The sequence below is a fragment of the Pongo pygmaeus genome, chromosome 7 (assembly GCF_028885625.2).
Source record: "Pongo pygmaeus isolate AG05252 chromosome 7, NHGRI_mPonPyg2-v2.0_pri, whole genome shotgun sequence".
NCBI classification, from domain to species: domain Eukaryota; kingdom Metazoa; phylum Chordata; class Mammalia; order Primates; family Hominidae; genus Pongo; species Pongo pygmaeus.
In genome coordinates this window covers 7,502,710-7,526,603 of record NC_072380.2, presented here as the reverse complement: position 1 = coordinate 7,526,603, position 23,894 = coordinate 7,502,710, and the positions used below count along the sequence as shown (strand labels likewise).

The window sequence follows — 23,894 nt, the reverse complement described above, 5'->3', positions numbered from 1 at the left end:
TGCGGTGATGAGCAGACCTCACCACCAGTCGGTCAGATCTGTGGAAAGCAATGTGCTGTGTGCATCCTCAGATATTGTGTGTTCCTCTGCCATGATTACCTAGTCCAAGAGTAAACCTCGCCTGCCACAGGGCCCGTGGCCTAGGTATGGGGAGTGGAGCTTTCAACCCCAAACAAACAACTGATTCTGGAGACTGGACTTAGGTCTATCACGATTCACTCCGGTAGAAGACCCGATGATTCTAGCTCCCTGACGGACAGAACGATCGAAGCCACAGGGCATGGCCTATGTCACCCTTTGGCAGGTCTGTTTGAAATCAGGGATAAGGGACGCTTCCCGTCACAACTTGAATCGCTACTCTTGCCATTTCATTAGGCGACTTCCAAACACAAATTCATAGAGAGAAGTTATCTTCCTCTCTACCACAATAGCAGGTGATGGTCTTTCCTGTTCTAGCTTTCTGGCTTTCGCTCCAGCCCCTCTTTATTTATTGTTCTGGTATTTTACACATGCCCCACGAATTCATCTAAACAAACAGTGAACACGTGCCATATCGTATCGATTTCTTACACGGCTGAAGGGCAAACCACCCTTTTTTTTCCAAAGTCCTTTTTCCATTTACCCACCCATTCAGCGTGCTGCAGTTCATTTCTTTTCGCATTCCCATCTTGGTCTTATCCCACCCATGGAGACGGAAATGTTTTCTCGTTTTCTCTTCCAAGAATTACTGGAAACGAGAGCAAGCACATCCTACCCCATCAGCAAGCCCCTGTGTGATCGGTTTCTTTCAGTCTCCTTTGTCTCTTTTCCCCCCACCCCTCAGGGATTGCGGGAAACAAACAACTGTTCAGTGAAACGAACCTGAAATTACCCGTCTACTTTCTTTCCCCGGCTGGCGCTGAGATGGGCAGCTGCTGGAGCAGCCCCGCTGGAAGCGATGCAGCATCCAGGAAGACGGAGGAAGGGGCGGAGAGGGACCTCTGTTTCCAGGCTGCCTTTTATACTGCCTCTGGTCACCTGACGTGGAACGTACCCTAACCTAATCAGTTACATGCACCTTAATTACCATTAACTTAATCCAATCGCATGACCCGGAAAGGTCTGTCTGCACAGCCCACTCTAAGATCATGTCCACTGCTGACAGACATTCTAAAACCTAGGTGTACAGCTGCAAGCTTTGAAGAATAGATGTTCCCCGTCAGACATGTAACACTGGTGCCTGTACCCCTGTCTTCTTTTCCATCTTTTTGGTTTTTTTGTTTTGTTTTGTTTTAAAAAATGTGGTAAAACAGACACCTTTTAATTGGACCGTATTTACTATATCTCCACGTAGGCCTCAGTGTCAGCAAGGAGATTCTCCTTGACATGCAGTCACGGCCATGATCCATCTTCAGAGCTTCTCTTTCTTCCCCACCGTAAGTCTGTCGGCAGAGAACCCTGACAACACCCTCATGTGTTTTCTCCTCCAGGAGGCGCTTGGAAACCACCGTGAATTGGACTGCACTGGGGAACACAGATGAAGGAAGTCAACACCGCTTTGTCCTTCAGTGCCTGGCTCCCTTTTCAGCTGGTCTTGCCACTCCAGGCATTATGCCTGAGAAGTCTCCCGGACGCCTCTGAGGCTCTAATTCCCTGGGTCCCATTGCCATTTCTCTGGATTTGCGAAGATCCACCGGACCTCCTGTGGAACTCCCGTGTCGGTGAACTTTTGTGCCACGACCCTTAATTCTGCCCATGGTCATCTGCACCTGCAGGAGTTAGGGTCCATGTCCCTTGGATGGGAAGGGACAGGCAGGAGTCGGAATGCTGAAGCAGCACACTGGGGCGTTTTCTCATGTAGCCCAAGTGACCCCATGGTCTTCTTGAGCTTTGGAACCAGTCGCGTCCCCCTTGACACTGCACCCGACTCCCAGTTTCTCAATCTTGTTGGCCCTCCGGCGATCTCCCGTTGGATAAATTGCACCTGCTGAGACTCGATTCCCCTTTGATTTGCGCTTCATTAATTATTCATGATTCAGGTTGGAAGCCCTGCTTACGACCCCCTGTGGCCGTTCTCTGAGCTTTCTGGTCTCACATCGTTTCCTTCCACCCTCTTTGGTTCATTGTGGTCATGCTCCTTCTGCTGTCAGAGGAGCAGAGAGTTGATCTTATGGATTCTGGATACGGATACTTTCTAGGTGATCTGGATAATCAAGATAACGACCCTCATCAGCGGTGCAAAGGGAGCAGCCATTTGGTGTGTCTCAGAAAATCCCGCTCCGTTCCGAGGCCTCCTAGATGTGGAATCCCGCTCAGAGTTGTTCCCAGGTCAGAGAATGGAGATAGCCTGTGCATGATGGGATATCCCTGCCTAGATCTTTCAGTGAGTCTCTACCTCAGCTACTCTTAGGATCAGGGGGAGAACCATGGAAAGGCCCGGTGTCAGACATCCGGAAAGAAGACGGGATGAATGTTTTACCTCGGAAGGACATCCCAAATCTGGGAGTTAACTTCAGCTTTGCTGGGGTCTATTTGGCCAATGAAACTCTGCCTGGTTCGTTCGCACATCCGGAAGCCACTTCACGGGGGCCGTCGTAACTGGGGCCACACATTTGGCATCGGCGGTTGAGCCAAATGGGGACTCGTGGTGCAAGCAACCCTCCCCACGTGTTAGCGTGCGTGAGATTCAGTTGGCGGAATTTTACTAGGTGCGTGTCGGTAGAGTGGGGCTGAGGTTTTCTTGCTCCTGTGGATGGATAAGAAGTCAAAGGTCCTGCCCAGCCCTGCGGTGCCCTCAGTCAACTCTGTTTCGGAGACATAACGATTTGGGTTGCTAACAAGTCAAGAAATTTTCAAGCCCTTGGATGTAGGGAAAAGAAAGAGAGATCAGACTCTCACTGTGTCTATGTAGAAAGGGAAGACACAAGAGACTCCATTTTGAAAAAGACCTGTACTTTAAACAATTGCTTTGCTGAGATGTTGTTAATTTGTAGCTTTGCCCCAGTCACTTTGCCCCAGCCGCTTTGCCCCAGCTTGGAGCTCACAAAAACCTGTGTTGTATGAAATGAAGGTTTAAGGGATCTAGGGCTGTGCAGGACGTGCCTTGTTAACCAAATGTTCACAAGCAGTATACTTGGTAAAAGTCATTGCCACTCTCTAGTCTCAATAAACCAGGGGCACAATGCCGTGGAAAGCCGCAGGGACCTCTGCCCTTGAAAGCAGGGTATTGTCCAAGGTTTCTCCCCATGTGATAGTCTGAAATATGGCCTCGTGGGATGAGAAAGACCTGACTGTCCCCCAGCCTGACACCCGTTAAGGGTCTGTGCTGAGGTGGATTAGTAAAAGAGGAAAGCCTCCTGCAGTTGAGATGGAGGAAGGCCACTGTCTCCTGCTTGCCCGTGGGAACCGAATGTCTCGGTGTAAAACCCGATTGTACCTTTGTTCAACTCTGAGATAGGAGAAAAGCTGCCCTGTGGCGGGAGGCAAGACATGTTTGCAGTAATGCTGCCTTGCTATTCTTTACTCCGCTGAGATGTTTGGGTGGAGAGAAACATAAATCTGGCCTACGTGCACGTCCAGGCAGAGTACCTTCCCTTGGACCTAATTATGATATAGATTCCTTTGCTCACATGTTTTTTGTTGACCTTCTCCTTATTGTCACCCTGCTCTCCTACTACCTTCCTTTTTGCTGAAATAATGAGAATCGTAATCAATAAAAACTGAGGGAACTCAGAGGCCGGTGCCGCTGCAGGTTCTCGGTGTGCTGAGTGCCCGTCCCCTGGACCCACTGTTGTTTCCCTATACTGTGTCTCTGTGTCTTACTTCTTTTCTCCGTCTCTCATCCCACCCGACTAGAAACACCCACAGGTGTGGAGGGGCAGGCCACCCCTTCGCTTGGAAAATCAGTTAAACACAAACACGGAATGAGAGTCAAAAGACAATATGTCATCTTTTTGAGAATTTTATTCACTTCAAAACCAATGAAACACACATATTTACAAAGGCATTCCAGAGCCCAGTTTTCGAGGCTGAGGAAAGACCCCGAGAGCGCTTTGCACAGCACGCTTCACAGCGTCCGAAACACTGCTCTCAGGGCGGGGCACAGCGGGAGGGCTGCACCTCTCAGGGTTCCCTAACTTTTCCCTTATTCAGTCATCTAGAGAGCAAATACACAGTAGTTCCCCAGTTTCCTATTGACGTCCCAGCGGAAGTCTGACTCCTGCGCGTCAGGCAGTTTCTGAGGCAACGAATCACTGGCACGGAAGCTTTTCCTGGCGCGTTTCCGGATACCCATGCGAACTACAATGTCCCTCACCAGAATTCAAGGAGGCAGAGTCCCCGCATCTGCTCCCTGCCTGGCCTGGGCTCCCACATCCACAGAGGCGCCGCAGCCGGGGAGCTTCGGAGTCACCGCACAGAGTCTGCTCCGTGCTCTACCGCTCCTCAGTCCCACAGTCCCCTCCAAGTCACGGGAGCTGGAGGCCAAGGAGCCCCTGCCACCTGCAGTCTCACTCCAGGTCAGAATCGCTGTCCTCTGAGGAGGAGGAAACCCGAAGGTCCTCATAGAGGACGCTCGGTGGGACACGAACACAGGGACCCTCGGACTTCTCTGAGACACGAGGGCTCTGAGCGAGGAAGGCTCCCGGCTTCTCAGGAGAGTGAAATGAGGGGGCTGTCAGGAGGCTGGAGCTCCAGCATCCGTTTTCCAGTCTCCGGAAGAGCACTCTGAGAGGCTGGGCCGGATCATAGCTGGCCGCTGGGTGATGGGACATGCTGCAGGCCTGGGCGGTAGGCAGGCAAGGTCTGCTGTGCGGTGGCTGCCGGTCGACGCTGGGCACCTGGGCGGGTGTCCTCCTGCCCATCTGGGGCGACCTACTTGGTCCAAGTTCCGTTGCGGCTGGCGGAGGTTGCAGATTCTCCGGGGCCCCCAGCTCAACTCCCTGGGTGGCGTTTTCGGGGATCTGGAAGCGACCCAGTCTCGGTTTCTTGGGGAAGTTCGGGCAAGCCTGAATCGGAGCCTGCGCAGGTCTCTTGGCTCCTGGCCTGAAGCTGAGATTGGAGCCGAGGCCCAAGCCCTGTGTGGGGGCTGGTGGGCAGGGCTGTGAGGTCACCGCAGGAAGCTGGTCTTGTGCCTGGGGGCTGATGGCCTGGAGCAGGCCGTGGGTTTTGGAGGCGGCCTGGGGAACTTCTCGGCAGCCACCCTCAGGGCTGCTGTGTGTCGGCTTCACCACGAGGAGAGGCTCGGGGCCCTGGTGCCTCACTGCAGGCTGAGGGATGTCGGCCGCAGCCCCTGTCTGTCTTTCCTTTGCTCCAAGACTTGAGGAGGAGCTCCGACTGGCTTTTCTGAGGGGAGACAGTGAAGCCAAGGCGGAGCCCCTGTCAGACATTTGGGTAGCTGAGCGATCGGTGAGGACAGGGTCCACGCGCGGCCTCTTACTGGTTGCGTGGACCGGCATTGGCCCGCTTGCAACCTGAAAGAAAGGAAACAACACAGGTTAGAAGTTCCTCAGCGTGGAGCCGACATGAAAATCAACCACATCCAAAGACAAGGTGCACACGCCATGAAATTCTTAGGACAGTATCGACAGGCGGTCCTTGGAAGTAGGGACAGACCCTCCACCTGAGTGCTGATCAGGACAAGACACATGAACCTCCACTCAGCCTTCCATGAAGTGGAACGGACTAATGCCCTTCTGAAGGCAGGTTGGTGGCTCAAGGGTACTCAGGACGTCTTCTCTGAAAACATGCATGTTCCTGAGTTTAGCCTTCTCCGTGTTTGGGGCCTCCGAGGGACTAATTTCCTCATGCCGCTGGGAACATGTTGTTGGCAGGCTTGCCATAATTGGACAGAAAGAAAGCAGCAGGAAATACGGCATCTTCAGATGCCTTCGCCTGGAATCAAATTGACCCGGAAGGATCGTGGAGTCCCCGACCCCGAGAAGGCAAGAAAGAGGGGTTCCCCGATTCCCTCCCGCAGATGGGAAGCTGAAAGGAAATCAACCAGGGTGACCTAGAGGAGAAAAAGACCAGGGGCCCAGGGTGACACTCACCCTCAGATAATCCGAAGATTCCGTGGATCCTTTTCGATTTGGCAGCGGCTTCTCTGGAGGTTTGCCGGAAAATATGTGGAGGAGAGCCTTCCTCTGCGGGTCTTGTTGCCTGCAGAAGAGAAAAAGGTCAGGCCGTGGCCCCTGGTTTTCCCCAGGAGACAGGGAGAACCCTGTCCGGGGCCCAGTCCCATTCCGTGTTTTGTGATACACAAATGGACATCTGGTGCCATTTCCGCCTCTGCCCCTTCCCTCACGTGCCAACCTTTCCATCTTCCAGGTGGCCCTCTAGGCTTCCCAACTAAGGACTGTGATTTGGATCCCATTGCTTTTCTCGCCGTCGTGGGGAAACTGCACGAAGCGCCCCCGCCTCTCCCCGTCCCTGAATCTCCCAGAGCCAAAGGAGCTCCTGGGTGTGGAACCCCGGAGGAAACGGAGCTCCGGTCTATTTCTCTGCAGCGTTCCTTCCCTGGCCCAGAGACGGAAAGGCACACGCTGTGCAGGTGCAGAGACACCATGTCCTTAGGAGGCACTACCCTGAGAGTGGTGAAAACCCCTCCCTCTGCTCACCTTGGTCTCTCTTCCTTCTCTCCCTTATCCTTGTTCAAGGGCCCCGGCTTCGCTTCAATCCGGGGCTTCCACGGCTTCAGGTTTTCCTTCCCTTCCTTTTTCCCAAAGGTCTGTGGAACCAGGGCTGCGTTCCAGCACTTCATGGGGCACCTGGTACTTCTGGCCGTGTGGCCAAAGGCCCCGCAGTTTTTGCACTTGAGCTGTGGGTGGAAAGGAAGTGATGTCAGTGAGTGAGCTGAAGCCACGGACTGTGAATTCAGAGCTGAATAAGGATTCTAAAGAGGGGACACCGGCATGGGGGCCGTTAAGTGCTGGGAGAGTTCGGATACGATGTTCTCTCCCAAAGCCCATGTGACGGAGGAACTGTAAAAGGAAGGACTCAAGGTTCTAAGGGGCACGATGGTGAACCCGATGTCAACAACACGGCCAAACGTGGCTACACAGGATTCTAAGTAGAAAGGGAGGTTGCTCCCAAGAGTCTCTCAAGGGACCTGTGGGGCGGGGGAGGAGGTCCCAAGCCACGCCCACCTTGGACGGGAAAAGCAGCCTGGGTGGTGGTGACAGAACTCTTTGGAATCCAACCCAGTATCTGAGGACCCTGTTACACCCCCTCCCCCCGCTCCCACCCCCACCCCGATACCCAAGAGATCCAGGGCTAGACTTACCCTGGGGTCTTCTTCATCGGGCGGGGGAGCCCTTGGCCCAACTGGGGCCCTCCGCTGCTTCTGGAGGGTCTGGGCTCGCACGAGTCTGTTTGCCCCGGTTTTGGGGTCACGACGTGCCATCGTCTTCATCCCCTGGGGGTTTTATGACCGCCTTTTTCAGGGGTTGATTGTTGGGTCACCTGAAACACACACAAACACACACATGTCGATGGTTAAGCACATTGGATATTCACACACCCACAGGAAGCCCCCAGCTAACTCCTTGCCGGTGCGGTGATGAGCAGACCTCACCACCAGTCGGTCAGATCTGTGGAAAGCAATGTGCTGTGTGCATCCTCAGATATTGTGTGTTCCTCTGCCATGATTACCTAGCCCAAGAGTAAACCTCGCCTGCCACAGGGCCCGTGGCCTAGGTATGGGGAGTGGAGCTTTCAACCCCAAACAAACAACTGATTCTGGAGACTGGACTTAGGTCTATCACGATTCACTCCGGTAGAAGACCCGATGATTCTAGCTCCCTGACGGACAGAACGATCGAAGCCACAGGGCATGGCCTATGTCACCCTTTGGCAGGTCTGTTTGAAATCAGGGATAAGGGACGCTTCCCGTCACAACTTGAATCGCTACTCTTGCCATTTCATTAGGCGACTTCCAAACACAAATTCATAGGGAGAAGTTATCTTCCTCTCTACCACAATAGCAGGTGATGGTCTTTCCTGTTCTAGCTTTCTGGCTTTCGCTCCAGCCCCTCTTTATTTATTGTTCTGGTATTTTACACATGCCCCACGAATTCATCTAAACAAACAGTGAACACGTGCCGTATCGTATCGATTTCTTACACGGCTGAAGGGCAAACCACCCTTTTTTTTCCAAAGTCCTTTTTCCATTTACCCACCCATTCAGCGTGCTGCAGTTCATTTCTTTTCGCATTCCCATCTTGGTCTTATCCCACCCATGGAGACGGAAATGTTTTCTCGTTTTCTCTTCCAAGAATTACTGGAAACGAGAGCAAGCACATCCTACCCCATCAGCAAGCCCCAGTGTGATCGGTTTCTTTCAGTCTCCTTTGTCTCTTTTCCCCCCACCCCTCAGGGATTGCGGGAAACAAACAACTGTTCAGTGAAACGAACCTGAAATTACCGGTCTACTTTCTTTCCCCGGCTGGCGCTGAGATGGGCAGCTGCTGGAGCAGCCCCGCTGGAAGCGATGCAGCATCCAGGAAGACGGAGGAAGGGGCGGAGAGGGACCTCTGCTTTCCAGGCTGCCTTTTATACTGCCTCTGGTCACCTGACGTGGAACGTACCCTAACCTAATCAGTTACATGCACCTTAATTACCATTAACTTAATCCAATCGCATGACCCGGAAAGGTCTGTCTGCACAGCCCACTCTAAGATCATGTCCACTGCTGACAGACATTCTAAAACCTAGGTGTACAGCTGCAAGCTTTGAAGAATAGATGTTCCCCGTCAGACATGTAACACTGGTGCCTGTACCCCTGTCTTCTTTTCCATCTTTTTGGTTTTTTTGTTTTGTTTTGTTTTAAAAAATGTGGTAAAACAGACACCTTTTAATTGGACCGTATTTACTATATCTCCACGTAGGCCTCAGTGTCAGCAAGGAGATTCTCCTTGACATGCAGTCACGGCCATGATCCATCTTCAGAGCTTCTCTTTCTTCCCCACCGTAAGTCTGTCGGCAGAGAACCTGACAACACCCTCATGTGTTTTCTCCTCCAGGAGGCGCTTGGAAACCACCGTGAATTGGACTGCACTGGGGAACACAGATGAAGAAAGTCAACACCGCTTTGTCCTTCAGTGCCTGGCTCCCTTTTCAGCTGGTCTTGCCACTCCAGGCATTATGCCTGAGAAGTCTCCCGGACGCCTCTGAGGCTCTAATTCCCTGGGTCCCATTGCCATTTCTCTGGATTTGCGAAGATCCACCGGACCTCCTGTGGAACTCCCGTGTCGGTGAACTTTTGTGCCACGACCCTTAATTCTGCCCATGGTCATCTGCACCTGCACGAGTTAGGGTCCATGTCCCTTGGATGGGAAGGGACAGGCAGGAGTCGGAATGCTGAAGCAGCACACTGGGGCGTTTTCTCATGTAGCCCAAGTGACCCCATGGTCTTCTTGAGCTTTGGAACCAGTCGCGTCCCCCTTGACACTGCACCCGACTCCCAGTTTCTCAATCTTGTTGGCCCTCCGGCGATCTCCCGTTGGATAAATTGCACCTGCTGAGACTCGATTCCCCTTTGATTTGCGCTTCATTAATTATTCATGATTCAGGTTGGAAGCCCTGCTTACGACCCCCTGTGGCCGTTCTCTGAGCTTTCTGGTCTCACATCGTTTCCTTCCACCCTCTTTGGTTCATTGTGGTCATGCTCCTTCTGCTGTCAGAGGAGCAGAGAGTTGATCTTATGGATTCTGGATACGGATACTTTCTAGGTGATCTGGATAATCAAGATAACGACCCTCATCAGCGGTGCAAAGGGAGCAGCCATTTGGTGTGTCTCAGAAAATCCCGCTCCGTTCCGAGGCCTCCTAGATGTGGAATCCCGCTCAGAGTTGTTCCCAGGTCAGAGAATGGAGATAGCCTGTGCATGATGGGATATCCCTGCCTAGATCTTTCAGTGAGTCTCTACCTCAGCTACTCTTAGGATCAGGGGGAGAACCATGGAAAGGCCCGGTGTCAGACATCCGGAAAGAAGACGGGATGAATGTTTTACCTCGGAAGGACATCCCAAATCTCGGAGTTAACTTCAGCTTTGCTCTGGTCTATTTGGCCAATGAAACTCTGCCTGGTTCGTTCGCACATCCGGAAGCCACTTCACGGGGGCCGTCGTAACTGGGGCCACACATTTGGCATCGGCGGTTGAGCCAAATGGGGACTCGTGGTGCAAGCAACCCTCCCCACGTGTTAGCGTGCGTGAGATTCAGTTGGCGGAATTTTACTAGGTGCGTGTCGGTAGAGTGGGGCTGAGGTTTTCTTGCTCCTGTGGATGGATAAGAAGTCAAAGGTCCTGCCCAGCCCTGCGGTGCCCTCAGTCAACTCTGTTTCGGAGACATAACGATTTGGGTTGCTAACAAGTCAAGAAATTTTCAAGCCCTTGGATGTAGGGAAAAGAAAGAGAGATCAGACTCTCACTGTGTCTATGTAGAAAGGGAAGACACAAGAGACTCCATTTTGAAAAAGACCTGTACTTTAAACAATTGCTTTGCTGAGATGTTGTTAATTTGTAGCTTTGCCCCAGTCACTTTGCCCCAGCCGCTTTGCCCCAGCTTGGAGCTCACAAAAACCTGTGTTGTATGAAATGAAGGTTTAAGGGATCTAGGGCTGTGCAGGACGTGCCTTGTTAACCAAATGTTCACAAGCAGTATACTTGGTAAAAGTCATTGCCACTCTCTAGTCTCAATAAACCAGGGGCACAATGCCGTGGAAAGCCGCAGGGACCTCTGCCCTTGAAAGCAGGGTATTGTCCAAGGTTTCTCCCCATGTGATAGTCTGAAATATGGCCTCGTGGGATGAGAAAGACCTGACTGTCCCCCAGCCTGACACCCGTTAAGGGTCTGTGCTGAGGTGGATTAGTAAAAGAGGAAAGCCTCCTGCAGTTGAGATGGAGGAAGGCCACTGTCTCCTGCTTGCCCGTGGGAACCGAGTGTCTCGGTGTAAAACCCGATTGTACCTTTGTTCAACTCTGAGATAGGAGAAAAGCTGCCCTGTGGCGGGAGGCAAGACATGTTTGCAGTAATGCTGCCTTGCTATTCTTTACTCCGCTGAGATGTTTGGGTGGAGAGAAACATAAATCTGGCCTACGTGCACGTCCAGGCAGAGTACCTTCCCTTGGACCTAATTATGATATAGATTCCTTTGCTCACATGTTTTTTGTTGACCTTCTCCTTATTGTCACCCTGCTCTCCTACTACCTTCCTTTTTGCTGAAATAATGAGAATCGTAATCAATAAAAACTGAGGGAACTCAGAGGCCGGTGCCGCTGCAGGTTCTCGGTGTGCTGAGTGCCCGTCCCCTGGACCCACTGTTGTTTCCCTATACTGTGTCTCTGTGTCTTACTTCTTTTCTCCGTCTCTCATCCCACCCGACTAGAAACACCCACAGGTGTGGAGGGGCAGGCCACCCCTTCGCTTGGAAAATGAGTTAAACACAAACACGGAATGAGAGTCAAAAGACAATATGTCATCTTTTTGAGAATTTTATTCACTTCAAAACCAATGAAACACACATATTTACAAAGGCATTCCAGAGCCCAGTTTTCGAGGCTGAGGAAAGACCCCGAGAGCGCTTTGCACAGCACGCTTCACAGCGTCCGAAACACTGCTCTCAGGGCGGGGCACAGCGGGAGGGCTGCACCTCTCAGGGTTCCCTAACTTTTCCCTTATTCAGTCATCTAGAGAGCAAATACACAGTAGTTCCCCAGTTTCCTATTGACGTCCCAGCGGAAGTCTGACTCCTGCGCGTCAGGCAGTTTCTGAGGCAACGAATCACTGGCACGGAAGCTTTTCCTGGCGCGTTTCCGGATACCCATGCGAACTACAATGTCCCTCACCAGAATTCAAGGAGGCAGAGTCCCCGCATCTGCTCCCTGCCTGGCCTGGGCTCCCACATCCACAGAGGCGCCGCAGCCGGGGAGCTTCGGAGTCACCGCACAGAGTCTGCTCCGTGCTCTACCGCTCCTCAGTCCCACAGTCCCCTCCAAGTCACGGGAGCTGGAGGCCAAGGAGCCCCTGCCACCTGCAGTCTCACTCCAGGTCAGAATCGCTGTCCTCTGAGGAGGAGGAAACCCGAAGGTCCTCATAGAGGACGCTCGGTGGGACACGAACACAGGGACCCTCGGACTTCTCTGAGACACGAGGGCTCTGAGCGAGGAAGGCTCCCGGCTTCTCAGGAGAGTGAAATGAGGGGGCTGTCAGGAGGCTGGAGCTCCAGCATCCGTTTTCCAGTCTCCGGAAGAGCACTCTGAGAGGCTGGGCCGGATCATAGCTGGCCGCTGGGTGATGGGACATGCTGCAGGCCTGGGCGGTAGGCAGGCAAGGTCTGCTGTGCGGTGGCTGCCGGTCGACGCTGGGCACCTGGGCGGGTGTCCTCCTGCCCATCTGGGGCGACCTACTTGGTCCAAGTTCCGTTGCGGCTGGCGGAGGTTGCAGATTCTCCGGGGCCCCCAGCTCAACTCCCTGGGTGGCGTTTTCGGGGATCTGGAAGCGACCCAGTCTCGGTTTCTTGGGGAAGTTCGGGCAAGCCTGAATCGGAGCCTGCGCAGGTCTCTTGGCTCCTGGCCTGAAGCTGAGATTGGAGCCGAGGCCCAAGCCCTGTGTGGGGGCTGGTGGGCAGGGCTGTGAGGTCACCGCAGGAAGCTGGTCTTGTGCCTGGGGGCTGATGGCCTGGAGCAGGCCGTGGGTTTTGGAGGCGGCCTGGGGAACTTCTCGGCAGCCACCCTCAGGGCTGCTGTGTGTCGGCTTCACCACGAGGAGAGGCTCGGGGCCCTGGTGCCTCACTGCAGGCTGAGGGATGTCGGCCGCAGCCCCTGTCTGTCTTTCCTTTGCTCCAAGACTTGAGGAGGAGCTCCGACTGGCTTTTCTGAGGGGAGACAGTGAAGCCAAGGCGGAGCCCCTGTCAGACATTTGGGTAGCTGAGCGATCGGTGAGGACAGGGTCCACGCGCGGCCTCTTACTGGTTGCGTGGACCGGCATTGGCCCGCTTGCAACCTGAAAGAAAGGAAACAACACAGGTTAGAAGTTCCTCAGCGTGGAGCCGACATGAAAATCAACCACATCCAAAGACAAGGTGCACACGCCATGAAATTCTTAGGACAGTATCGACAGGCGGTCCTTGGAAGTAGGGACAGACCCTCCACCTGAGTGCTGATCAGGACAAGACACATGAACCTCCACTCAGCCTTCCATGAAGTGGAACGGACTAATGCCCTTCTGAAGGCAGGTTGGTGGCTCAAGGGTACTCAGGACGTCTTCTCTGAAAACATGCATGTTCCTGAGTTTAGCCTTCTCCGTGTTTGGGGCCTCCGAGGGACTAATTTCCTCATGCCGCTGGGAACATGTTGTTGGCAGGCTTGCCATAATTGGACAGAAAGAAAGCAGCAGGAAATACGGCATCTTCAGATGCCTTCGCCTGGAATCAAATTGACCCGGAAGGATCGTGGAGTCCCCGACCCCGAGAAGGCAAGAAAGAGGGGTTCCCCGATTCCCTCCCGCAGATGGGAAGCTGAAAGGAAATCAACCAGGGTGACCTAGAGGAGAAAAAGACCAGGGGCCCAGGGTGACACTCACCCTCAGATAATCCGAAGATTCCGTGGATCCTTTTCGATTTGGCAGCGGCTTCTCTGGAGGTTTGCCGGAAAATATGTGGAGGAGAGCCTTCCTCTGCGGGTCTTGTTGCCTGCAGAAGAGAAAAAGGTCAGGCCGTGGCCCCTGGTTTTCCCCAGGAGACAGGGAGAACCCTGTCCGGGGCCCAGTCCCATTCCGTGTTTTGTGATACACAAATGGACATCTGGTGCCATTTCCGCCTCTGCCCCTTCCCTCACGTGCCAACCTTTCCATCCTCCAGGTGGCCCTCTAGGTTTCCCAACTAAGGACTGTGATTTGGATCCCATTGCTTTTCTCGCCGTCGTGGGGAAACTGCACGAAGCGCCCCCGCCTCTCCCCGTCCCTGAATCTCCCAGAGCCAAAGGAGCTCCTGGGTGTGGAACCCCGGAGGAAACGGAGCTCCGGTCTATTTCTCTGCAGCGTTCCTTCCCTGGCCCAGAGACGGAAAGGCACACGCTGTGCAGGTGCAGAGACACCATGTCCTTAGGAGGCACTACCCTGAGAGTGGTGAAAACCCCTCCCTCTGCTCACCTTGGTCTCTCTTCCTTCTCTCCCTTATCCTTGTTCAAGGGCCCCGGCTTCGCTTCAATCCGGGGCTTCCACGGCTTCAGGTTTTCCTTCCCTTCCTTTTTCCCAAAGGTCTGTGGAACCAGGGCTGCGTTCCAGCACTTCATGGGGCACCTGGTACTTCTGGCCGTGTGGCCAAAGGCCCCGCAGTTTTTGCACTTGAGCTGTGGGTGGAAAGGAAGTGATGTCAGTGAGTGAGCTGAAGCCACGGACTGTGAATTCAGAGCTGAATAAGGATTCTAAAGAGGGGACACCGGCATGGGGGCCGTTAAGTGCTGGGAGAGTTCGGATACGATGTTCTCTCCCAAAGCCCATGTGACGGAGGAACTCTAAAAGGAAGGACTCAAGGTTCTAAGGGGCACGATGGTGAACCCGATGTCAACAACACGGCCAAACGTGGCTACACAGGATTCTAAGTAGAAAGGGAGGTTGCTCCCAAGAGTCTCTCAAGGGACCTGTGGGGCGGGGGAGGAGGTCCCAAGCCACGCCCACCTTGGACGGGAAAAGCAGCCTGGGTGGTGGTGACAGAACTCTTTGGAATCCAACCCAGTATCTGAGGACCCTGTTACACCCCCTCCCCCCGCTCCCACCCCCACCCCGATACCCAAGAGATCCAGGGCTAGACTTACCCTGGGGTCTTCTTCATCGGGCGGGGGAGCCCTTGGCCCAACTGGGGCCCTCCGCTGCTTCTGGAGGGTCTGGGCTCGCACGAGTCTGTTTGCCCCGGTTTTGGGGTCACGACGTGCCATCGTCTTCATCCCCTGGGGGTTTTATGACCGCCTTTTTCAGGGGTTGATTGTTGGGTCACCTGAAACACACACAAACACACACATGTCGATGGTTAAGCACATTGGATATTCACACACCCACAGGAAGCCCCCAGCTAACTCCTTGCCGGTGCGGTGATGAGCAGACCTCACCACCAGTCGGTCAGATCTGTGGAAAGCAATGTGCTGTGTGCATCCTCAGATATTGTGTGTTCCTCTGCCATGATTACCTAGTCCAAGAGTAAACCTCGCCTGCCACAGGGCCCGTGGCCTAGGTATGGGGAGTGGAGCTTTCAACCCCAAACAAACAACTGATTCTGGAGACTGGACTTAGGTCTATCACGATTCACTCCGGTAGAAGACCCGATGATTCTAGCTCCCTGACGGACAGAACGATCGAAGCCACAGGGCATGGCCTATGTCACCCTTTGGCAGGTCTGTTTGAAATCAGGGATAAGGGACGCTTCCCGTCACAACTTGAATCGCTACTCTTGCCATTTCATTAGGCGACTTCCAAACACAAATTCATAGAGAGAAGTTATCTTCCTCTCTACCACAATAGCAGGTGATGGTCTTTCCTGTTCTAGCTTTCTGGCTTTCGCTCCAGCCCCTCTTTATTTATTGTTCTGGTATTTTACACATGCCCCACGAATTCATCTAAACAAACAGTGAACACGTGCCGTATCGTATCGATTTCTTACACGGCTGAAGGGCAAACCACCCTTTTTTTTCCAAAGTCCTTTTTCCATTTACCCACCCATTCAGCGTGCTGCAGTTCATTTCTTTTCGCATTCCCATCTTGGTCTTATCCCACCCATGGAGACGGAAATGTTTTCTCGTTTTCTCTTCCAAGAATTACTGGAAACGAGAGCAAGCACATCCTACCCCATCAGCAAGCCCCTGTGTGATCGGTTTCTTTCAGTCTCCTTTGTCTCTTTTCCCCCCACCCCTCAGGGATTGCGGGAAACAAACAACTGTTCAGTGAAACGAACCTGAAATTACCCGTCTACTTTCTTTCCCCGGCTGGCGCTGAGATGGGCAGCTGCTGGAGCAGCCCCGCTGGAAGCGATGCAGCATCCAGGAAGACGGAGGAAGGGGCGGAGAGGGACCTCTGTTTCCAGGCTGCCTTTTATACTGCCTCTGGTCACCTGACGTGGAACGTACCCTAACCTAATCAGTTACATGCACCTTAATTACCATTAACTTAATCCAATCGCATGACCCGGAAAGGTCTGTCTGCACAGCCCACTCTAAGATCATGTCCACTGCTGACAGACATTCTAAAACCTAGGTGTACAGCTGCAAGCTTTGAAGAATAGATGTTCCCCGTCAGACATGTAACACTGGTGCCTGTACCCCTGTCTTCTTTTCCATCTTTTTGGTTTTTTTGTTTTGTTTTGTTTTAAAAAATGTGGTAAAACAGACACCTTTTAATTGGACCGTATTTACTATATCTCCACGTAGGCCTCAGTGTCAGCAAGGAGATTCTCCTTGACATGCAGTCACGGCCATGATCCATCTTCAGAGCTTCTCTTTCTTCCCCACCGTAAGTCTGTCGGCAGAGAACCCTGACAACACCCTCATGTGTTTTCTCCTCCAGGAGGCGCTTGGAAACCACCGTGAATTGGACTGCACTGGGGAACACAGATGAAGGAAGTCAACACCGCTTTGTCCTTCAGTGCCTGGCTCCCTTTTCAGCTGGTCTTGCCACTCCAGGCATTATGCCTGAGAAGTCTCCCGGACGCCTCTGAGGCTCTAATTCCCTGGGTCCCATTGCCATTTCTCTGGATTTGCGAAGATCCACCGGACCTCCTGTGGAACTCCCGTGTCGGTGAACTTTTGTGCCACGACCCTTAATTCTGCCCATGGTCATCTGCACCTGCAGGAGTTAGGGTCCATGTCCCTTGGATGGGAAGGGACAGGCAGGAGTCGGAATGCTGAAGCAGCACACTGGGGCGTTTTCTCATGTAGCCCAAGTGACCCCATGGTCTTCTTGAGCTTTGGAACCAGTCGCGTCCCCCTTGACACTGCACCCGACTCCCAGTTTCTCAATCTTGTTGGCCCTCCGGCGATCTCCCGTTGGATAAATTGCACCTGCTGAGACTCGATTCCCCTTTGATTTGCGCTTCATTAATTATTCATGATTCAGGTTGGAAGCCCTGCTTACGACCCCCTGTGGCCGTTCTCTGAGCTTTCTGGTCTCACATCGTTTCCTTCCACCCTCTTTGGTTCATTGTGGTCATGCTCCTTCTGCTGTCAGAGGAGCAGAGAGTTGATCTTATGGATTCTGGATACGGATACTTTCTAGGTGATCTGGATAATCAAGATAACGACCCTCATCAGCGGTGCAAAGGGAGCAGCCATTTGGTGTGTCTCAGAAAATCCCGCTCCGTTCCGAGGCCTCCTAGATGTGGAATCCCGCTCAGAGTTGTTCCCAGGTCAGAGAATGGAGATAGCCTGTGCATGATGGGATATCCCTGCCTAGATCTTTCAGTGAGTCTCTACCTCAGCTACTCTTAGGATCAGGGGGAGAACCATGGAAAGGCCCGGTGTCAGACATCCGGAAAGAAGACGGGATGAATGTTTTACCTCGGAAGGACATCCCAAATCTGGGAGTTAACTTCAGCTTTGCTCTGGTCTATTTGGCCAATGAAACTCTGCCTGGTTCGTTCGCACATCCGGAAGCCACTTCACGGGGGCCGTCGTAACTGGGGCCACACATTTGGCATCGGCGGTTGAGCCAAATGGGGACTCGTGGTGCAAGCAACCCTCCCCACGTGTTAGCGTGCGTGAGATTCAGTTGGCGGAATTTTACTAGGTGCGTGTCGGTAGAGTGGGGCTGAGGTTTTCTTGCTCCTGTGGATGGATAAGAAGTCAAAGGTCCTGCCCAGCCCTGCGGTGCCCTCAGTCAACTCTGTTTCGGAGACATAACGATTTGGGTTGCTAACAAGTCAAGAAATTTTCAAGCCCTTGGATGTAGGGAAAAGAAAGAGAGATCAGACTCTCACTGTGTCTATGTAGAAAGGGAAGACACAAGAGACTCCATTTTGAAAAAGACCTGTACTTTAAACAATTGCTTTGCTGAGATGTTGTTAATTTGTAGCTTTGCCCCAGTCACTTTGCCCCAGCCGCTTTGCCCCAGCTTGGAGCTCACAAAAACCTGTGTTGTATGAAATGAAGGTTTAAGGGATCTAGGGCTGTGCAGGACGTGCCTTGTTAACCAAATGTTCACAAGCAGTATACTTGGTAAAAGTCATTGCCACTCTCTAGTCTCAATAAACCAGGGGCACAATGCCGTGGAAAGCCGCAGGGACCTCTGCCCTTGAAAGCAGGGTATTGTCCAAGGTTTCTCCCCATGTGATAGTCTGAAATATGGCCTCGTGGGATGAGAAAGACCTGACTGTCCCCCAGCCTGACACCCGTTAAGGGTCTGTGCTGAGGTGGATTAGTAAAAGAGGAAAGCCTCCTGCAGTTGAGATGGAGGAAGGCCACTGTCTCCTGCTTGCCCGTGGGAACCGAATGTCTCGGTGTAAAACCCGATTGTACCTTTGTTCAACTCTGAGATAGGAGAAAAGCTGCCCTGTGGCGGGAGGCAAGACATGTTTGCAGTAATGCTGCCTTGCTATTCTTTACTCCGCTGAGATGTTTGGGTGGAGAGAAACATAAATCTGGCCTACGTGCACGTCCAGGCAGAGTACCTTCCCTTGGACCTAATTATGATATAGATTCCTTTGCTCACATGTTTTTTGTTGACCTTCTCCTTATTGTCACCCTGCTCTCCTACTACCTTCCTTTTTGCTGAAATAATGAGAATCGTAATCAATAAAAACTGAGGGAACTCAGAGGCCGGTGCCGCTGCAGGTTCTCGGTGTGCTGAGTGCCCGTCCCCTGGACCCACTGTTGTTTCCCTATACTGTGTCTCTGTGTCTTACTTCTTTTCTCCGTCTCTCATCCCACCCGACTAGAAACACCCACAGGTGTGGAGGGGCAGGCCACCCCTTCGCTTGGAAAATGAGTTAAACACAAACGCGGAATGAGAGTCAAAAGACAATATGTCATCTTTTTGAGAATTTTATTCACTTCAAAACCAATGAAACACACATATTTACAAAGGCATTCCAGAGCCCAGTTTTCGAGGCTGAGGAAAGACCCCGAGAGCGCTTTGCACAGCACGCTTCACAGCGTCCGAAACACTGCTCTCAGGGCGGGGCACAGCGGGAGGGCTGCACCTCTCAGGGTTCCCTAACTTTTCCCTTATTCAGTCATCTAGAGAGCAAATACACAGTAGTTCCCCAGTTTCCTATTGACGTCCCAGCGGAAGTCTGACTCCTGCGCGTCAGGCAGTTTCTGAGGCAACGAATCACTGGCACGGAAGCTTTTCCTGGCGCGTTTCCGGATACCCATGCGAACTACAATGTCCCTCACCAGAATTCAAGGAGGCAGAGTCCCCGCATCTGCTCCCTGCCTGGCCTGGGCTCCCACATCCACAGAGGCGCCGCAGCCGGGGAGCTTCGGAGTCACCGCACAGAGTCTGCTCCGTGCTCTACCGCTCCTCAGTCCCACAGTCCCCTCCAAGTCACGGGAGCTGGAGGCCAAGGAGCCCCTGCCACCTGCAGTCTCACTCCAGGTCAGAATCGCTGTCCTCTGAGGAGGAGGAAACCCGAAGGTCCTCATAGAGGACGCTCGGTGGGACACGAACACAGGGACCCTCGGACTTCTCTGAGACACGAGGGCTCTGAGCGAGGAAGGCTCCCGGCTTCTCAGGAGAGTGAAATGAGGGGGCTGTCAGGAGGCTGGAGCTCCAGCATCCGTTTTCCAGTCTCCGGAAGAGCACTCTGAGAGGCTGGGCCGGATCATAGCTGGCCGCTGGGTGATGGGACATGGTGCAGGCCTGGGCGGTAGGCAGGCAAGGTCTGCTGTGCGGTGGCTGCCGGTCGACGCTGGGCACCTGGGCGGGTGTCCTCCTGCCCATCTGGGGCGACCTACTTGGTCCAAGTTCCGTTGCGGCTGGCGGAGGTTGCAGATTCTCCGGGGCCCCCAGCTCAACTCCCTGGGTGGCGTTTTCGGGGATCTGGAAGCGACCCAGTCTCGGTTTCTTGGGGAAGTTCGGGCAAGCCTGAATCGGAGCCTGCGCAGGTCTCTTGGCTCCTGGCCTGAAGCTGAGATTGGAGCCGAGGCCCAAGCCCTGTGTGGGGGCTGGTGGGCAGGGCTGTGAGGTCACCGCAGGAAGCTGGTCTTGTGCCTGGGGGCTGATGGCCTGGAGCAGGCCGTGGGTTTTGGAGGCGGCCTGGGGAACTTCTCGGCAGCCACCCTCAGGGCTGCTGTGTGTCGGCTTCACCACGAGGAGAGGCTCGGGGCCCTGGTGCCTCACTGCAGGCTGAGGGATGTCGGCCGCAGCCCCTGTCTGTCTTTCCTTTGCTCCAAGACTTGAGGAGGAGCTCCGACTGGCTTTTCTGAGGGGAGACAGTGAAGCCAAGGCGGAGCCCCTGTCAGACATTTGGGTAGCTGAGCGATCGGTGAGGACAGGGTCCACGCGCGGCCTCTTACTGGTTGCGTGGACCGGCATTGGCCCGCTTGCAACCTGAAAGAAAGGAAACAACACAGGTTAGAAGTTCCTCAGCGTGGAGCCGACATGAAAATCAACCACATCCAAAGACAAGGTGCACACGCCATGAAATTCTTAGGACAGTATCGACAGGCGGTCCTTGGAAGTAGGGACAGACCCTCCACCTGAGTGCTGATCAGGACAAGACACATGAACCTCCACTCAGCCTTCCATGAAGTGGAACGGACTAATGCCCTTCTGAAGGCAGGTTGGTGGCTCAAGGGTACTCAGGACGTCTTCTCTGAAAACATGCATGTTCCTGAGTTTAGCCTTCTCCGTGTTTGGGGCCTCCGAGGGACTAATTTCCTCATGCCGCTGGGAACATGTTGTTGGCAGGCTTGCCATAATTGGACAGAAAGAAAGCAGCAGGAAATACGGCATCTTCAGATGCCTTCGCCTGGAATCAAATTGACCCGGAAGGATCGTGGAGTCCCCGACCCCGAGAAGGCAAGAAAGAGGGGTTCCCCGATTCCCTCCCGCAGATGGGAAGCTGAAAGGAAATCAACCAGGGTGACCTAGAGGAGAAAAAGACCAGGGGCCCAGGGTGACACTCACCCTCAGATAATCCGAAGATTCCGTGGATCCTTTTCGATTTGGCAGCGGCTTCTCTGGAGGTTTGCCGGAAAATATGTGGAGGAGAGCCTTCCTCTGCGGGTCTTGTTGCCTGCAGAAGAGAAAAAGGTCAGGCCGTGGCCCCTGGTTTTCCCCAGGAGACAGGGAGAACCCTGTCCGGGGCCCAGTCCCATTCCGTGTTTTGTGATACACAAATGGACATCTGGTGCCATTTCCGCCTCTGCCCCTTCCCTCACGTGCCAACCTTTCCATCCTCCAGGTGGCCCTCTAGGTTTCCCAACTAAGGACTGTGATTTGGATCCCATTGCTTTTCTCGCCGTCGTGGGGAAACTGCACGAAGCGCCCCCGCCTCTCCCCGTCCCTGAATCTCCCAGAGCCAAAGGAGCTCCTGGGTGTGGAACCCCGGAGGAAACGGAGCTCCGGTCTATTTCTCTGCAGCGTTCCTTCCCTGGCCCAGAGACGGAAAGGCACACGCTGTGCAGGTGCAGAGACACCATGTCCTTAGGAGGCACTACCCTGAGAGTGGTGAAAACCCCTCCCTCTGCTCACCTTGGTCTCTCTTCCTTCTCTCCCTTATCCTTGTTCAAGGGCCCCGGCTTCGCTTCAATCCGGGGCTTCCACGGCTTCAGGTTTTCCTTCCCTTCCTTTTTCCCAAAGGTCTGTGGAACCAGGGCTGCGTTCCAGCACTTCATGGGGCACCTGGTACTTCTGGCCGTGTGGCCAAAGGCCCCGCAGTTTTTGCACTTGAGCTGTGGGTGGAAAGGAAGTGATGTCAGTGAGTGAGCTGAAGCCACGGACTGTGAATTCAGAGCTGAATAAGGATTCTAAAGAGGGGACACCGGCATGGGGGCCGTTAAGTGCTGGGAGAGTTCGGATACGATGTTCTCTCCCAAAGCCCATGTGACGGAGGAACTCTAAAAGGAAGGACTCAAGGTTCTAAGGGGCACGATGGTGAACCCGATGTCAACAACACGGCCAAACGTGGCTACACAGGATTCTAAGTAGAAAGGGAGGTTGCTCCCAAGAGTCTCTCAAGGGACCTGTGGGGCGGGGGAGGAGGTCCCAAGCCACGCCCACCTTGGACGGGAAAAGCAGCCTGGGTGGTGGTGACAGAACTCTTTGGAATCCAACCCAGTATCTGAGGACCCTGTTACACCCCCTCCCCCCGCTCCCACCCCCACCCCGATACCCAAGAGATCCAGGGCTAGACTTACCCTGGGGTCTTCTTCATCGGGCGGGGGAGCCCTTGGCCCAACTGGGGCCCTCCGCTGCTTCTGGAGGGTCTGGGCTCGCACGAGTCTGTTTGCCCCGGTTTTGGGGTCACGACGTGCCATCGTCTTCATCCCCTGGGGGTTTTATGACCGCCTTTTTCAGGGGTTGATTGTTGGGTCACCTGAAACACACACAAACACACACATGTCGATGGTTAAGCACATTGGATATTCACACACCCACAGGAAGCCCCCAGCTAACTCCTTGCCGGTGCGGTGATGAGCAGACCTCACCACCAGTCGGTCAGATCTGTGGAAAGCAATGTGCTGTGTGCATCCTCAGATATTGTGTGTTCCTCTGCCATGATTACCTAGTCCAAGAGTAAACCTCGCCTGCCACAGGGCCCGTGGCCTAGGTATGGGGAGTGGAGCTTTCAACCCCAAACAAACAACTGATTCTGGAGACCGGACTTAGGTCTATCACGATTCACTCCGGTAGAAGACCCGATGATTCTAGCTCCCTGACGGACAGAACGATCGAAGCCACAGGGCATGGCCTATGTCACCCTTTGGCAGGTCTGTTTGAAATCAGGGATAAGGGACGCTTCCCGTCACAACTTGAATCGCTACTCTTGCCATTTCATTAGGCGACTTCCAAACACAAATTCATAGGGAGAAGTTATCTTCCTCTCTACCACAATAGCAGGTGATGGTCTTTCCTGTTCTAGCTTTCTGGCTTTCGCTCCAGCCCCTCTTTATTTATTGTTCTGGTATTTTACACATGCCACACGAATTCATCTAAACAAACAGTGAACACGTGCCGTATCGTATCGATTTCTTACACGGCTGAAGGGCAAACCACCCTTTTTTTTCCAAAGTCCTTTTTCCATTTACCCACCCATTCAGCGTGCTGCAGTTCATTTCTTTTCGCATTCCCATCTTGGTCTTATCCCACCCATGGAGACGGAAATGTTTTCTCGTTTTCTCTTCCAAGAATTACTGGAAACGAGAGCAAGCACATCCTACCCCATCAGCAAGCCCCAGTGTGATCGGTTTCTTTCAGTCTCCTTTGTCTCTTTTCCCCCCACCCCTCAGGGATTGCGGGAAACAAACAACTGTTCAGTGAAACGAACCTGAAATTACCGGTCTACTTTCTTTCCCCGGCTGGCGCTGAGATGGGCAGCTGCTGGAGCAGCCCCGCTGGAAGCGATGCAGCATCCAGGAAGACGGAGGAAGGGGCGGAGAGGGACCTCTGCTTTCCAGGCTGCCTTTTATACTGCCTCTGGTCACCTGACGTGGAACGTACCCTAACCTAATCAGTTACATGCACCTTAATTACCATTAACTTAATCCAATCGCATGACCCGGAAAGGTCTGTCTGCACAGCCCACTCTAAGATCATGTCCACTGCTGACAGACATTCTAAAACCTAGGTGTACAGCTGCAAGCTTTGAAGAATAGATGTTCCCCGTCAGACATGTAACACTGGTGCCTGTACCCCTGTCTTCTTTTCCATCTTTTTGGTTTTTTTGTTTTGTTTTGTTTTAAAAAATGTGGTAAAACAGACACCTTTTAA

At 53.3% G+C, this 23,894-nt stretch overlaps 3 protein-coding genes across 3 annotated transcripts; all 3 read right to left on the bottom strand.

Moving 5' to 3' along the window:
* Nucleotides 1-4,248: 4,248 nt before the first annotated feature.
* Nucleotides 4,249-6,739, bottom strand: LOC129042555 (protein FAM90A5-like). The gene is made up of 3 exons (XM_054498748.2): nt 6,597-6,739; nt 6,030-6,138; nt 4,249-5,450 (listed from the first exon to the last, which is right to left on the bottom strand). Exons 1-3 carry the CDS (start codon nt 6,737-6,739, stop codon nt 4,488-4,490), a joined length of 1,215 nt encoding a protein of 404 aa, XP_054354723.2. The 3' UTR covers nt 4,249-4,487.
* A 5,039-nt stretch (nt 6,740-11,778) lies between these two features.
* On the bottom strand, nt 11,779-14,269 carry LOC129042553 (protein FAM90A5-like). Its single transcript, XM_054498747.2, has 3 exons — nt 14,127-14,269; nt 13,560-13,668; nt 11,779-12,980 (listed from the first exon to the last, which is right to left on the bottom strand). The coding sequence occupies exons 1-3, from the start codon at nt 14,267-14,269 to the stop codon at nt 12,018-12,020; spliced, it is 1,215 nt and encodes a 404-aa protein (XP_054354722.2). The 3' UTR covers nt 11,779-12,017.
* Nucleotides 14,270-18,994: 4,725 nt separating this feature from the next.
* LOC129042518 (protein FAM90A3) lies at nt 18,995-22,471 on the bottom strand. Its single transcript, XM_054498671.2, has 4 exons — nt 22,322-22,471; nt 21,657-21,856; nt 21,090-21,198; nt 18,995-20,510 (listed from the first exon to the last, which is right to left on the bottom strand). Exons 1-4 carry the CDS (start codon nt 22,448-22,450, stop codon nt 19,548-19,550), a joined length of 1,401 nt encoding a protein of 466 aa, XP_054354646.2. The 5' UTR covers nt 22,451-22,471; the 3' UTR covers nt 18,995-19,547.
* Nucleotides 22,472-23,894: the final 1,423 nt, after the last annotated feature.

What these genes read in the sequence shown, in the direction of transcription:
- LOC129042555 (XM_054498748.2), bottom strand. Translation starts at nt 6,739, where the DNA reads ATGAAGTGCTGGAACGCAGCCCTGGTTCCACAGACCTTTGGGAAAAAG. An exon ending in GAGAAGGAAGAGAGACCAAG is followed by an intron (nt 6,139 to 6,596) that starts GTGAGCAGAGGG and finishes TCTCTTCTGCAG; the next exon opens with GCAACAAGACCCGCAGAGGA. An exon ending in AATCTTCGGATTATCTGAGG is followed by an intron (nt 5,451 to 6,029) that starts GTGAGTGTCACC and finishes CCTTTCTTTCAG; the next exon opens with GTTGCAAGCGGGCCAATGCC.
- LOC129042553 (XM_054498747.2), bottom strand. Translation starts at nt 14,269, where the DNA reads ATGAAGTGCTGGAACGCAGCCCTGGTTCCACAGACCTTTGGGAAAAAG. An exon ending in GAGAAGGAAGAGAGACCAAG is followed by an intron (nt 13,669 to 14,126) that starts GTGAGCAGAGGG and finishes TCTCTTCTGCAG; the next exon opens with GCAACAAGACCCGCAGAGGA. An exon ending in AATCTTCGGATTATCTGAGG is followed by an intron (nt 12,981 to 13,559) that starts GTGAGTGTCACC and finishes CCTTTCTTTCAG; the next exon opens with GTTGCAAGCGGGCCAATGCC.
- LOC129042518 (XM_054498671.2), bottom strand. Translation starts at nt 22,450, where the DNA reads ATGAAGACGATGGCACGTCGTGACCCCAAAACCGGGGCAAACAGACTC. An exon ending in CCGATGAAGAAGACCCCAGG is followed by an intron (nt 21,857 to 22,321) that starts GTAAGTCTAGCC and finishes TTCCACCCACAG; the next exon opens with CTCAAGTGCAAAAACTGCGG. An exon ending in AATCTTCGGATTATCTGAGG is followed by an intron (nt 20,511 to 21,089) that starts GTGAGTGTCACC and finishes CCTTTCTTTCAG; the next exon opens with GTTGCAAGCGGGCCAATGCC.